The sequence below is a fragment of the Notamacropus eugenii genome, chromosome 4, assembly GCF_028372415.1.
Source record: "Notamacropus eugenii isolate mMacEug1 chromosome 4, mMacEug1.pri_v2, whole genome shotgun sequence".
In the NCBI taxonomy this organism is placed as follows: Eukaryota; Metazoa; Chordata; class Mammalia; order Diprotodontia; family Macropodidae; genus Notamacropus; species Notamacropus eugenii.
In genome coordinates, this window is record NC_092875.1 from 247,978,456 (window position 1) to 247,990,882 (window position 12,427).

The 12,427-nt window shown below is 39.1% G+C and overlaps 1 protein-coding gene across 2 annotated transcripts in view; it reads left to right on the top strand.

Moving 5' to 3' along the window:
* LAMA3 (laminin subunit alpha 3) overlaps positions 1–12,427 on the top strand; it is a 330,029-nt gene that overhangs the window by 193,723 nt on the left and 123,879 nt on the right. For both annotated transcript variants that reach the window (XM_072604400.1, XM_072604399.1), the window contains exons 28-29: positions 1,514–1,622; positions 11,181–11,278. In XM_072604400.1, coding sequence (XP_072460501.1) covers positions 1,514–1,622; positions 11,181–11,278 — 207 coding nt within the window. The remainder of the gene's footprint in view (positions 1–1,513; positions 1,623–11,180; positions 11,279–12,427) is intronic.

A 12,427-nucleotide genomic window follows, 5' to 3' on the forward strand; every position in this document is an offset into this window, starting at 1 on the left:
TCTCACATTCATTCCCTTCTCTCAGGACCTCATTGCTTCCACTTGGATTATTTAATTGGTATCCTTACCTCAATCCCCTCCCTGTCCTCAATACTACTGCCAAAGTGATTTTCCTAAAGGACAGTCCATGTCACTTCCCCAATTCAACAAAATGTGGTGGATCCCTGTTGCTTGCAGAATCAAATATAAATTCTTCTGTTTACAACCTGTCCCTTTCCTAGCTTTCCAGCCATCTTACACATTACAGCCTTTTTGCTGCTCTTCACACATGGCGATCTGTCTCATCTCTATGTCTTTCCCTTGGCTGGGTTTCTGTGGTACATGGTACACTGTCCCTCCTCATCTACCTGGCTTGGAATTCCTGTTTGCTTAAGACTTCATTCAAGCGCCATTTTCTGCAAGATTCATTTTCAGGTCTCCACAGCTGCTAGTGCCTTCCTTTCCAAGGTTACTCTATGTACTTATATGTGAGCCTGTTGTCTCTTCCATTAAGACATAAACTCCATGAGGACAGGAACTCTTTTGCTGTGTATCCTCAGGGCATAGAACAGAATGTGCAGCATAGTAGTAGGTACATATTAAATTCTTATTAATTGATTGATCCTAGGCATGAGAGGGTTGGGATATGAATTGGTTGTTGAAGTATCTACACCCATGAAATGACATGTTTCTTTGGAGATGCTGGAATAGTGCTACATTTGGAAGGAGTTTGGGGTGTGTGTGTGTGTGTGTGTGTTTGTCCTTTGTTGCTGAAGAAGACCATGCTATCAGAGAAATAGTGACATGACTTGCACTTGACTTTTGTTTTAAGTGAGGGAGGGCTGTGCAGGTCACCAGTCTTACTTCTCCTCCGGAGCCATCTGAATTCAGTGAGCAGATATTCATCAGGATGACTGGAGATGACTCAGGATGAGGCAATTGGGGTTAAGTGACTTGCCCAAGGTCACACAGCTAGTGAGTGTCAAGTGTCTGAGGTGAGATTTGAACTCAGGTCCTCCTGACTCCTGCACTGGTGCTCTATCCACTGTACCACCTAGCAGCTAAAAGAAAGCTGCATTTGGAATCAGAGGACCTGAATTTTGGGTCTACCACCTACTACCTGTGTGACTTTAATCAACTCACTCCCTGGGTCTCAGTTTCCACATCTTTAAAATGAGAGGGTTAGACTAGATGACCCTTAAGATCTTTTTCCACTCTTAATATATGACCCTATGACTGTGATGAAGGTATTCTTTCAAGACAGATGGAGATAGGAGATAGGAAGACAGACCTGGAAAGTGGAATTTGGGCTGATCTTTGGAATATTAATTAGTATTAGGTGAAAAGCTCACTTTTCTACTACGTTTCTCATATGCTCAACAGTTGAGAATCTGTGTCATTCTTAAATTTTTAAGCCAGGAAAATGTTGAATATCTGAGAGATTGATAAAAAAATCAACCAACTGCCTCCACAAGAGGAGAAAAATGAGCAAAATTCTAGGAGATGAGGGTCTGAATTCTGCTCCCTCTTTCAGCTTCCTCTGCCGGAGTTTTGTGGTGGATGATCTGAACCGTGTTGCTGTGTATGAACTCTTAGCAGATGCAAGGATCCAGCTGAAGGCACACTTGGCCCGTTTCCTTCTGGTATGTGATTTATCAACTGTTACCTTATTTCATAAAGAGCATATTAAGCAGAAAACAAAAGTGAGGAAGAATTAGAGGCAGCTAGGTGGCAAAGAGACTAGAGGGCTAGACCTGGAGCCAGGATACTCAAGTTCAAATTTGGGCTCAGATACTAGTTTCATACCTCTGGGCAAGTCACTTAGCTTCTGTCGAAGTTTTCCCAGTTGTAAAATGGGGAAATAATGGCATCTATCTTCCAGGGTGATTGTGAGGGTAAATTGAGATAATACTTGTAAAAACATTTTACAAACCTCAGAATGCCATGCTAGTCATTTTATTATTGGTTCAATGTAATGTGCTGCATACGATGATAATAATAGTTAATTTATATAAGACATTAAGATTTGTAAAGCATTTTACAAGTCTCATTTTATCCTCACTACTTTTAAGATTGGAATTTAACAAAAGAGTACACTGAGGCAGCTCTTCGAACAAGATAACATTTATTAACAGAGGCTTGCTACTTGTCAATAAATGGACCAGTGGCTTGTCTCCATTAATGCAAAAACAAAAAACAAAACAAAACCCTAGCCAAAGCACAGTTGTCCTTATGTAGATTTTGGGGAATGCAGAACAAATAGCAGAAGAGGGTAGATGACATCATGGGGTTGAGGGCATTATGATTGGTTACAGAGCTGAGGTGCAGGAAATAACAAGATTGATTGGAAGGCTGTTAATGGAGGCTACCCATGCACTCTCACCCCCTTCTCTCATGAGACTACAAAGTGCTCTTTGTTACAGTCCAAATGTGAGATAGTGGCCCAGGCTCTTGGACAGCAAACCAGACATCCTTGAAGGATAACTTAGTAGCGTAAAGATATCAGGCCCAGCCCTCTTTCTGTTCACACACTTTTCCCAAAGTCAGTAAAATTCCTTGAAACAAGAATAGATGTATTTTTCAACTTAACTCATTACAGGCCACCTGAATTCTAAACTAAATTCAGAGACAAAAAAATCATGACTTAAGCAGTAACAGGACAAAATCATTTACTTGTAAATAGGATCAATAAACAATCTTATCTATTAGGTAGGTGCTATTACTATCCCAATTTTATGGATATGGAAGCTGAGACACAGAGAGATTAAGGGATTTGTCCAATGTCACATAGCTAAAGCTGTTTTATGGCTATGTTTGAACTCAGTAGTTCCGGCTCCAAGTCTAACACTATCCATTTGACCTTGGGCAAGACACTCAACCCCTCATTGCCTCACGCAAATTTCTCTGAGAAGCTATGTTATAGGTTGGTATTGGAGGAGGGAAATTCCATACTAGGAATCCCCCATTCTGATGAAATCCCAGATCTAGAACAACAGAAATAACCAACTATATGCAATCTACACTAAGCAGTCATTTTTGGCAGAACAAATGAAGTCTTTATTTTTAGGATCATAGTAAAAGGGGACAACTTTTTGAATGTTGAAAATAAAGAAAAATAAAGGGAGTGGAATGGGGTTAGAGAGAGTGTGAGGAGAGAGTGGTCAAAAACACTGGAAATCTCTTGGTGAGTAGGAGCTTTGTCAATGAACCAGAAATTCCCCTCGATTCATCATTTAAACCATCCCCATTAAGAATTCTGCCCATACTCAGATTGCTTGGTCATTATGTTCTATAATGTTTGAGAATATTACAAAGCAAACCAACAAAAAACCTCCAACAAGAAGCATTCTCCTTTATTACTCTTTAATTTTCCAAGAGCCCTGAGCTGGTGAGAATTATTGTCACTGTCCTCCTTGCTAGCTGGAGACAACCTGCTCTTCTACTGGGTTTTGGTCAATTTATTTTAAGAAACCTTTCAGCTTACTTTGTAATGAGAGAAATTGTTTTGCTATTAATAACCAATTATTAAATTAGGATCTAGGATTTTCTCTTTTTATTTTCCAACTTAAGGCCCAGCCTTCATTATTTTATTTGCTGTATTACAAATTCTCAAAGCGTTAGAACAAAAACTAAGTTTAAATTAAAAAAAGTCAGTCTCTAAAAGACATGACTGATTGACGAGATTGCCCAAACTCTTGAGGAACATGCACCAGCATCTTGGTGGGGCCCCACCCAAACTTACTTCTGTTTAGAGTGTAAACAGAAACCATTCAGGCTGAGTTCTTGCACCAAGGAGAACAACCTCTGTCCTTGTACCCCTCCATTAGAATTTAGGGTAATCCATGAAGGAGAAAATCAACCAGAGTGGTCTGAGTAGAGATGGATTCTCCGTCCAGAGTGCTGGAGGCAGCCGAGTATCATGCTCAAGCCACTTTCTCAGCAGGAGAGCTGAAGACTTCTAGCCCATTTCCTTATTAAATAAATGTCCACCAGTCAGAGCTGATTTTCACTTGTCAAGTGCATTCCCTTTCAAAAAATATTTAAGGTTTTCATGTCTTCCATGGTTTTGTCTTTGGTTTCCCAAGAGAAACCATGGACCATCAATTTATTGATTATTAGCTAGCCTAATTAATAAATTGATTATTAATTACCCAGAACCTCTGCCTCTCAGGATTTTTATATGGCACAATTATTTATCACAATTTTATTTATCACAGTTGTATCACAATTTATCATAATTGGGATGCCGGAGAAACTAAGAAACCTATTTGCTTCTCCCATCAGTCTCTTTAGTAGCTCCTAAATTTCCCCTCCCTCAGTACTTATTAACAGACACGGTTCCTGTATTTTAGTGGCATGGATTCTTTCTTATGTGTGTTCATTTTCTCTCATTTTATTTGAAGAGCTTTGGGAATTGTCTTCCTTTTAATATCTTGCTGATCTCAACATGTGCTATGATGCAATGCTTTTAGTGAGCTTCCATTCAGTTGACTGATTGACTTCTATTTTCCTTGTTAAAGTGTTAAAGTACACTGAGTTCTTGATCATGGAGGTGTAGCTATAATGTAGTATAAAGAATGGTTGGCCCAGCACTCAAATCCTGCCTTTGGCACTGATAAGCTAAGCTGTGTGACTCATGGCAGTCATCCATTATATACCAGGTGCTGTGGATACAGGCACAAGTCACTTAACCCCTGTGTGCCTCAGTTTCTTCATCGACAAAATGGGTACCTGTGGTACCTACCTCTCAGGGTTGTTGTGAATATCAGTTGAGATATAATGTACATAAAAGGCTTTCCAAACCTAATATTTTTATGTAACTGTCAGGTACTATCGTTATCTGTCCTAACAGAATGGGGTAATAGAATAATCTAAACTTTAGACTGAGCTTTGAAAGGCCATCTTATTTACACCTCAATTATGGTTGTTGTTTAGTCATTCAGTTGTGTGCGACCCCATTTGGGGGTTTTCCTAGCAAAGATATCAGAGTGGTTTGCCATTTCCTTCTCCAGCTCATTTTACAGATGAGGAAACTGAGTCAAACAGGATTAAGTGACTTGCCCAGGGTCACATAGCTAGTAAGTGTTTGAGGCCAGATTTGAAGTCTGGAAGATGAGTCTTCCTGACTTCAAGCCCTGTATTCCATCCACTACAACGCCTAGATGTCCTAACATTGTAAGCATACCCCTTTCATTTAACTGTAACTGTATTCTGATGTTTTGAGAATTTGTAATACAGCAAACAAAATTATAACATCATTCTAAAACTCATGGCTGTTGAGTTTCTCCATTCTGACTCATTTAACTTACTTGTCTACTATTCTCTGTGCAATCCTGGGAATTAACTTCTCCATTTTCCCTGCTGAGACAAAGGACCAGTTTAAATCAGAGGCTTGGAACAGGAAGATGAAGATTTTAGAGTTTATGTTTTCTAGTTCCTGGAGACTGGGAATTAACTGTCCTCATTTTTCCTACCAAGAAAAAGGATAGTTTGAATCAGAGGACTCTCTAGTTAAGCCCTGTGACTCACACCTTACTAGGAGCAAGAAGGTAAAGGTTTTGGAGTTTATTTTTCCTAGTTCCTGGAAACTGGGGCCAACAAATGTGTACTAGTTAGGCAGAGTGAGTGGCAATATCCCTCAGAACTTGATAGTAAATTCTCCTCAGCCTAAATAATCTGCCTATGAAATATCATAGGTCTCTTTCTCACTATATTTTAGAGATCCCCAAGGAATGGTTAAAAAAAATCTTTGAAACCATTATTCTAAAATAGTTCAAATGTGATGCTGCTGACAGGTTATTTTCAGCCCTAAGACTACATTGTCCCTCTTAGATGTAGTTATCTGTAACCTTTGTCTTGGGACTACTATTGGTTTTTTAAGGGGTATGGTTAAATTTTCATTGATTAGTTCTGGGATACTCATTTATTGAAGCAATCAGTACTTGTAAATTACTTGTTTCAAAGGATTAACATAAAATAACTTAAAATACAAATATGTTTGTGTTATTAGCAGTAGCCTACAGTCATGGCATGGGATTGAGGGGAGGGTCAGAGGTTGAGTGGGTTTCTATCAGTTGATCATAGCCTGCTCACAAGTCTGATTTGAAGTGGCTACTTGAGATCTGGGGCCTTGGGTGGAGTGGATATGAAAGTTGGATGGGTTTTGTTAGCTGACCAGCCAGATGAGCAGCTACTTGGTAGAAAGGGTGTGGTAGGTGGTGTTGGAGAATCCAACAGAAAACAGAAGTGTTGGAATGCCAAAACATTAGAAACTTCCTTGGGGTTACCTTTGACCCATCACTATTCTGGTTTCAATACTGACTCACCCTGTAATCTTAGACAAATCACTTAATTTCTCTGAGTTTAGGCTCTTTACTTGTAAAATGGGCTAGATTATTTCTAGTCTCATTCTAGCTCTAATTTTCTTCTGTTCTCCCATATTTAGTCATTCATAAAGTGTGTATATTTTCCCTTCAACATCTTTTTGGTATTTATATCTGCCTCTCAATTCTTATTGCCACCAGCCTGGTTCAGGATCTCAATCACCTCCTTGCCTAGATAACAGACTCTTAGCTCCTTGACTTTAATGTTCCACCTTCTAATTTACGCTGTACATCATGTGGTTAAACTAATCTTCCTAAAACATCATTTTGATCATGTTTTTCCATTGCTTCAAAACCTATAATAACAATTCCTTGTTGGCTATCAAGGCAGATAGGAGACACAGTGGATAGAGCACCAGGCCTGAAGTCAGGATGACCTGAGTTCAAATGTGACCTCAGACACTTACTAGCTATGTGGCTCTGGGCAAGTCACTTAACCCAGTTTGCCTCAGTTTCCTCATTTGTAAAATGAGCTGGAGAAAGAAATGGCAAACCACTCCAGGATCTTTGCCAAGAGAACCCTAAATGGGATCCCAAACAGTGGAACATGACTGAAACAACTTAAAAACAACAATTGACTATCAAATTAAGCTGAAATTTCCCTATACCTGGAATATCAATAGCCTTACCCATTACACTGTGAACTCCATGAGAGCACAAACTGTATTTTACCTTTCTTTGTATCCCCAGAATTTAGCACAGTGCCAGGTACACGAAAGGTGGCTAATAAGTGTTTATTGACTGACCTACGCTATGTTATTGTTTTTCTTTTATATATTTTATATAAAATATATATTTTTTTATATATTATTTTTTAGTCATGTCTGACTCTTTGTGATGTAATTTGTGGTTTTCTTTGCAAAGATACTGAAGTGGTTTGCCATTTCCTTCTCCAGCTCATTTTACAGTTGAGGAAACTGAGGTAAACAGGGTTAAGTGACTTGCCCAGGGTCACACAGCTAGTAGCTGAGGCCAATTTTGAACTCAAGTCTTCCTGACTCCAGGCCCAGCACTCTATCTATTGTACCACCTAGCTGCCTGAACTATCCTATACCACCTATCCAAACTGGCTTTCTACTTCTTCCCAACACAGACACTTCATTCTGGGCTCTAGTCAGTCCACTCACTTGACCAGAAATATGTTTTCGAACATATCTTGTCTCTCCCCTCAAGGAATATTCTTTTTCCTCCTTCCACCCCACTGTCAAGGCCTGACTTTAATTCCACCTGCCCCAGGACACTCAGGACTCTGGTTCTACATGATATGTTCTTCTCAGACCTACAGCATTTGCAATTAGAGACTTAATAGACTGCACTACACAACCGAACACCTAATTAAACGTAATGCATCATGTTATTCTCTGTTTCACATAGTTTTCTTATCCCTCCTCTTCCCCCAACTAGCTTGTTGAAGAGAATAACTGATTTGTGTTTTTTTGTCTGGCTGAGCACCCAGCATGGTGTGGTAGGATAATAGAATCATCCATTTATAGCTGGAAGTTTCATAGGTGGTTGAATTAGGAATTGAAGGAAGATCCTCAGACTCCCATTCTGATACTTTCCCCACCATCCCGTAGTGGTGTGTACCCTGGCCAAATTCAGCTACTACATGCTGTTTGCTCGAGCTTTCTTTCATAAGAAAGTTCTTATGAAATTATGAAGAAAATTATTCTTATGTATTTAACACATTGATCGCATTTTAAAGCATTGATTTTTAAACAGGTAGTTTTTCTCCCCTTTTTCCTTCAAACAATTTTAGTTCTTTTGGTTCCAACAAAGGATGCTTTTTCACAGTCCTCCAAGGGGAGCTCATCATATTCCAAGAATAATTTCCATGTTTAAGATGATCACTGAGGCATATTTCTTATTGCCAATGACAGTTAGATTTTTTTTCATTGGAACAGTACTATTCCAAGACCACTTTCTCCATTAAGAATGAAAGTTATCTTGCAGATTCTATTTGAAATTTATTTTCAAAAACTCACATTACCATGTTTCAGTGCTTTGGAATTTAAGTTAGAAACAAATTCTTTACAGATTTTTTTTCACTTCATGGGAGCGTTGTTGGACCCATTAGGTATATCTTTTTAGGCAGCTGCTAAAGGTAAGGTTTTGTTTGGTCTTCCTGAGGTAGCTTGGTGGTGCAGTAGGTAGAGCGCTGGACTTGGAGCCAGGAAGACTCAAAATGCAACAGGATTTAAAATCTGTTCCCAGACACTCATTAGCTATGTGATTCAGGCCAAGTCATTTAATCTCAATAAGTCTCAGTTCCTTCATCCATAAAAGGGAGGTAATTTTTACCCAGGGTTGTTGTGAGGATCCAATAGGATAACATGTAAAGTGTTTCACAAACCTTGACACTATATAAATGCCAGCTCATTATTACTTATTATTATTTGTTGTCAGTGCTCAATCACTCCAGTCATGTCCAACTCTCTGCGACTTCATCTGAGGTTTTCTTAGCAAAGATACTGGAGTGATCGGCCATTTCCTTCTCCAGCTCATTTTCCTCATGAAGAAACTGAGGGAAAGAAGTTAAATGACTTGCCCAGGGTCACGTGGCTAGTTAAGTATCTGAGGCCAGATTTGAACTTGAGAAGATGCGTCTTCCTGACTCCAGGCCCAGGGCTGTATCCACTGTGCCACCTAGCTGTCCCCATTGTTATTATTATTGACAGTCTTCTATTAATGAAGGGAGTTCATATTTTAAAAATGCGAGTCACGTGGACACATTTCTATTCCGTGCAGTTCCCTGTTTCCTTCTCGGGGACTATGCTGGATTAGGAGAATTGTGTTTTATTGATTAAAATATATGAGAGAGCAGAAACCATCTCACTGTTGTCTGTTTGTCCTTAGCACCTAGCAAGGCCCCTGACCCATAGTAGACACAAGCTTGGTAATTAATTACCTTAGGATTCAACTCTATATCCTTGCCGTCTATGCAGTCCATCCAATAAACATTTATCAAGTGCCTACTGTGTGCCATAATAGCTGGGGATACAATTAATAAAAAGACAGCCCTTGTCCTCAAGGAGCTTATGGTTTGATGGGGGAGAGACAACCCGCAAGGAAGATGGCATTGAAACTAGGAAGACCAGAAGATGCAGAGTGGAATGACCTGAGAGAGGCCAGCATCTGCCTTCTATAAGAGAAGGCATTGGGAGGAGTTTGGGACTCTACCCTCTAGCCTTCCCTTTAGAAGGGAGAGGAGGCTGAAGGAGGGGATGTCAATCAGACCTTGAGTTAGCAGCATGGGAGAGGCAGCTTGTTTTGGGGAAGTTGAAACCAGGAAAAGCAGCAGAGTGGAGTGAGGTGAGAGACCCATCTTCCCCTCTGGATATGTTACTTGTGCTTCCATTTGGGGAAAGCTTCCTCAATGATCATTTGAATGGAGACACACATCTAAATTGGTGAAAGGGGGAGAACTTATGTGACCCTTGGCAATTAACCAATTAATCAACTAGTATTGATTAAACATCATGGGCCAGGCATTATGCCAGGTGCTAAGAATACAGGTATAGTCATTTAAGGGGTTATTCCTTTCACCTAGATTTATCATCATCCACAAACATACAAAATCTGAGTGCTAGCTATCCATTACTATTCCTTCAAGGACCCCAACTGATAAATTGTCAAAGGATATGAATAGGCAGTTTTCAAAGGAAGAAGTTAAAGCTGTCTATAGTTATATGAAAAAATGCTCGAAGTCACTATTGACTAAAGAAATGTAAATCAAAACAACTCTGAGATACCACATCACACCTATGTGTTTGGCTAATATGACAAAACAAGAAAATAATTATAAATGCTGGAGAAGATGAGGGAAAATTGGAACATTAATGCATTGTTGGTGAAGTTTTGAACTGATCTAACCACTCTGGAGAGCAATTTGGAACTATGCCCAAAGGGCTATAAAAATGTGCATACCCTTTGATCCAGCAATGCCACTCCTATGACTGTATCCCAAAAGAGATCGTAAAATGGGAAAAGGACCCACATGTACAAAAATATTTATAGTGGTGTCCAAGAATTAGAAATTCAGGGGATTCTCATCAATTGGGGAATGGCTGAACAAGTTGGGGTATATGAATGTAATGGAATACTATTGTGCTATAAGAAATGATCATCAGGTGGACTTCAGAAAAACCTGGAAAGATTTGGATGAACTGATGCTGAGTGAAGTGAGCAAAACCAGAAGAACATTGTATACAGTAACACCCACAATGTGCAAAGACTTTGAAAGACTTATCTCTTCTTAGCAAAGCAAAGATCTAGGGCAACTCCAAAGGACTCATGATGGAAAAATGTTGTCCACATCTAGAAGAAAAGAACTACAGAGTCTGGATACAGATTGAAGCATATTATTTACTCTCTCTCCTTTTTTTCTTTCTTTTTCTTCTTTCTCATAGTTTCTCCCATTGGTTCTAATTCTTCTTTACAACATGACTAATGTGAAAATAGGTTCATGTATATTCATACTGAGCCTATATCAAATTACATGCCATCTTCGGGTGGGGGGAGGAGAGAGATGGGGAGAAAATTTGGAATTCAAAATCTTAAGGAAGTGAATGGTGAAAACTAAAAATAAACAAAAATTAATTTAAAAAAATTCGTTTAAGGGAAATAAAGTGGATGAGTAGCACAAGGTAATGTCAGAGGGACTTCCATAACGTGGGTGCTTAATACATTTAAGTAAAGTTAATTTATGAGATAGAGGATGTGTCTTGGGGTTAAAAAATAATTCTTTCTTTGAATGAAACTTTTGTGTTACCTGAGAACTCCTAAATGTTGGATACCTTTTGCATTTTCTTTCAACAGCATCAAATTTGTATTATACCAGTGGGAGAATTCTCTACAGAATATGTGAAACCCGGTGTGCACTGCATTGCCAGTCATGGACGATTTGTTAATCAAAGGTATGCATGTTCTCTTCTTTCCCCTCTCCCTTTAATCTTTATTTTTTAGAAGTCATTATGAATTTGTCATTTACACAAGTGTTAAAGTACACAAACACAGTGGTAATACAAATGAGCTGTTCAGAGATATTTGTTACCAATACACAGGTTGATATAGACATTCTAACTACATTTCCTGCAGGTAATGGTGGGGAGTTAAATATCATGGAAGGGCAACAACTGTCCACAACCAAACACAATTCTAGAAATCTGCATCTGAAACCCCTTTTCAAATATACTCTGTCAATTTCAGGTGCTGGATACAGGGAGGAAGCAAGTCTGCCTTTGATATGTCTTTCCGGCATTACAGCAAAAACCACAGATATTTACAGGGAAAGCACACTTTAGTGTAGGACTGTAGCTAATAATGACATACCTGAGGGATTAAAACCTAACTCATTAAGACATTCAGCTACACAAAAAAATCCCTCCACTAACCAACACTTGGAATCTTCCTATAGCACTCCCAAAACTCAGGTCCCCCAGCCTGGTCAAGTAAACACTCCCTAAAAGCTCATAGAAGCAACCAGATTAGGACTTGGAAAAAAAATCAATTATTGGAATTAAATGGAACAACTATTGGCGATGAAAATGAAATCGACTGACCAAACATTGAAACATCAATTTTAAAAATTAGGTGTCTTCGTGAACAATTGTTTCAATTCTAGGAAATTTGGGGGGGTCAGGGAGAATGAGACTATAGGATAAAGGGTTCTCCCTTTAATCTTTTCTAACACTGAGAAAGACTTGAACTCAGAGTTGTGCCTAGCAGGACATTTTAATCCTTTTATGACTGAAATATTGCATTTTACTGCAGATATGATCATAGGTCATTTTGTTAAAGGTCAGTGCTTGTTATAAAACAAAACCAAAAGTTTAATCTGTGCAGCATGTTCAGAAGGTCACAGATTCAGGAAGCAGAAACATCAGTGTTCAGGGGAAGCAGCATAGACTTAGCACCCCAAGGACAGCAGCCACCAGTTCTATTCTGAGCCTCATTCAGCTCTGATTCATACACTACATGACTGGTCAAGTCTTTTAATCTTCTCTTAATGTCTGAGTCTCCTCATTGCTAAGACTGAGATAATCACAGCCTCTCCTCAGTTACCT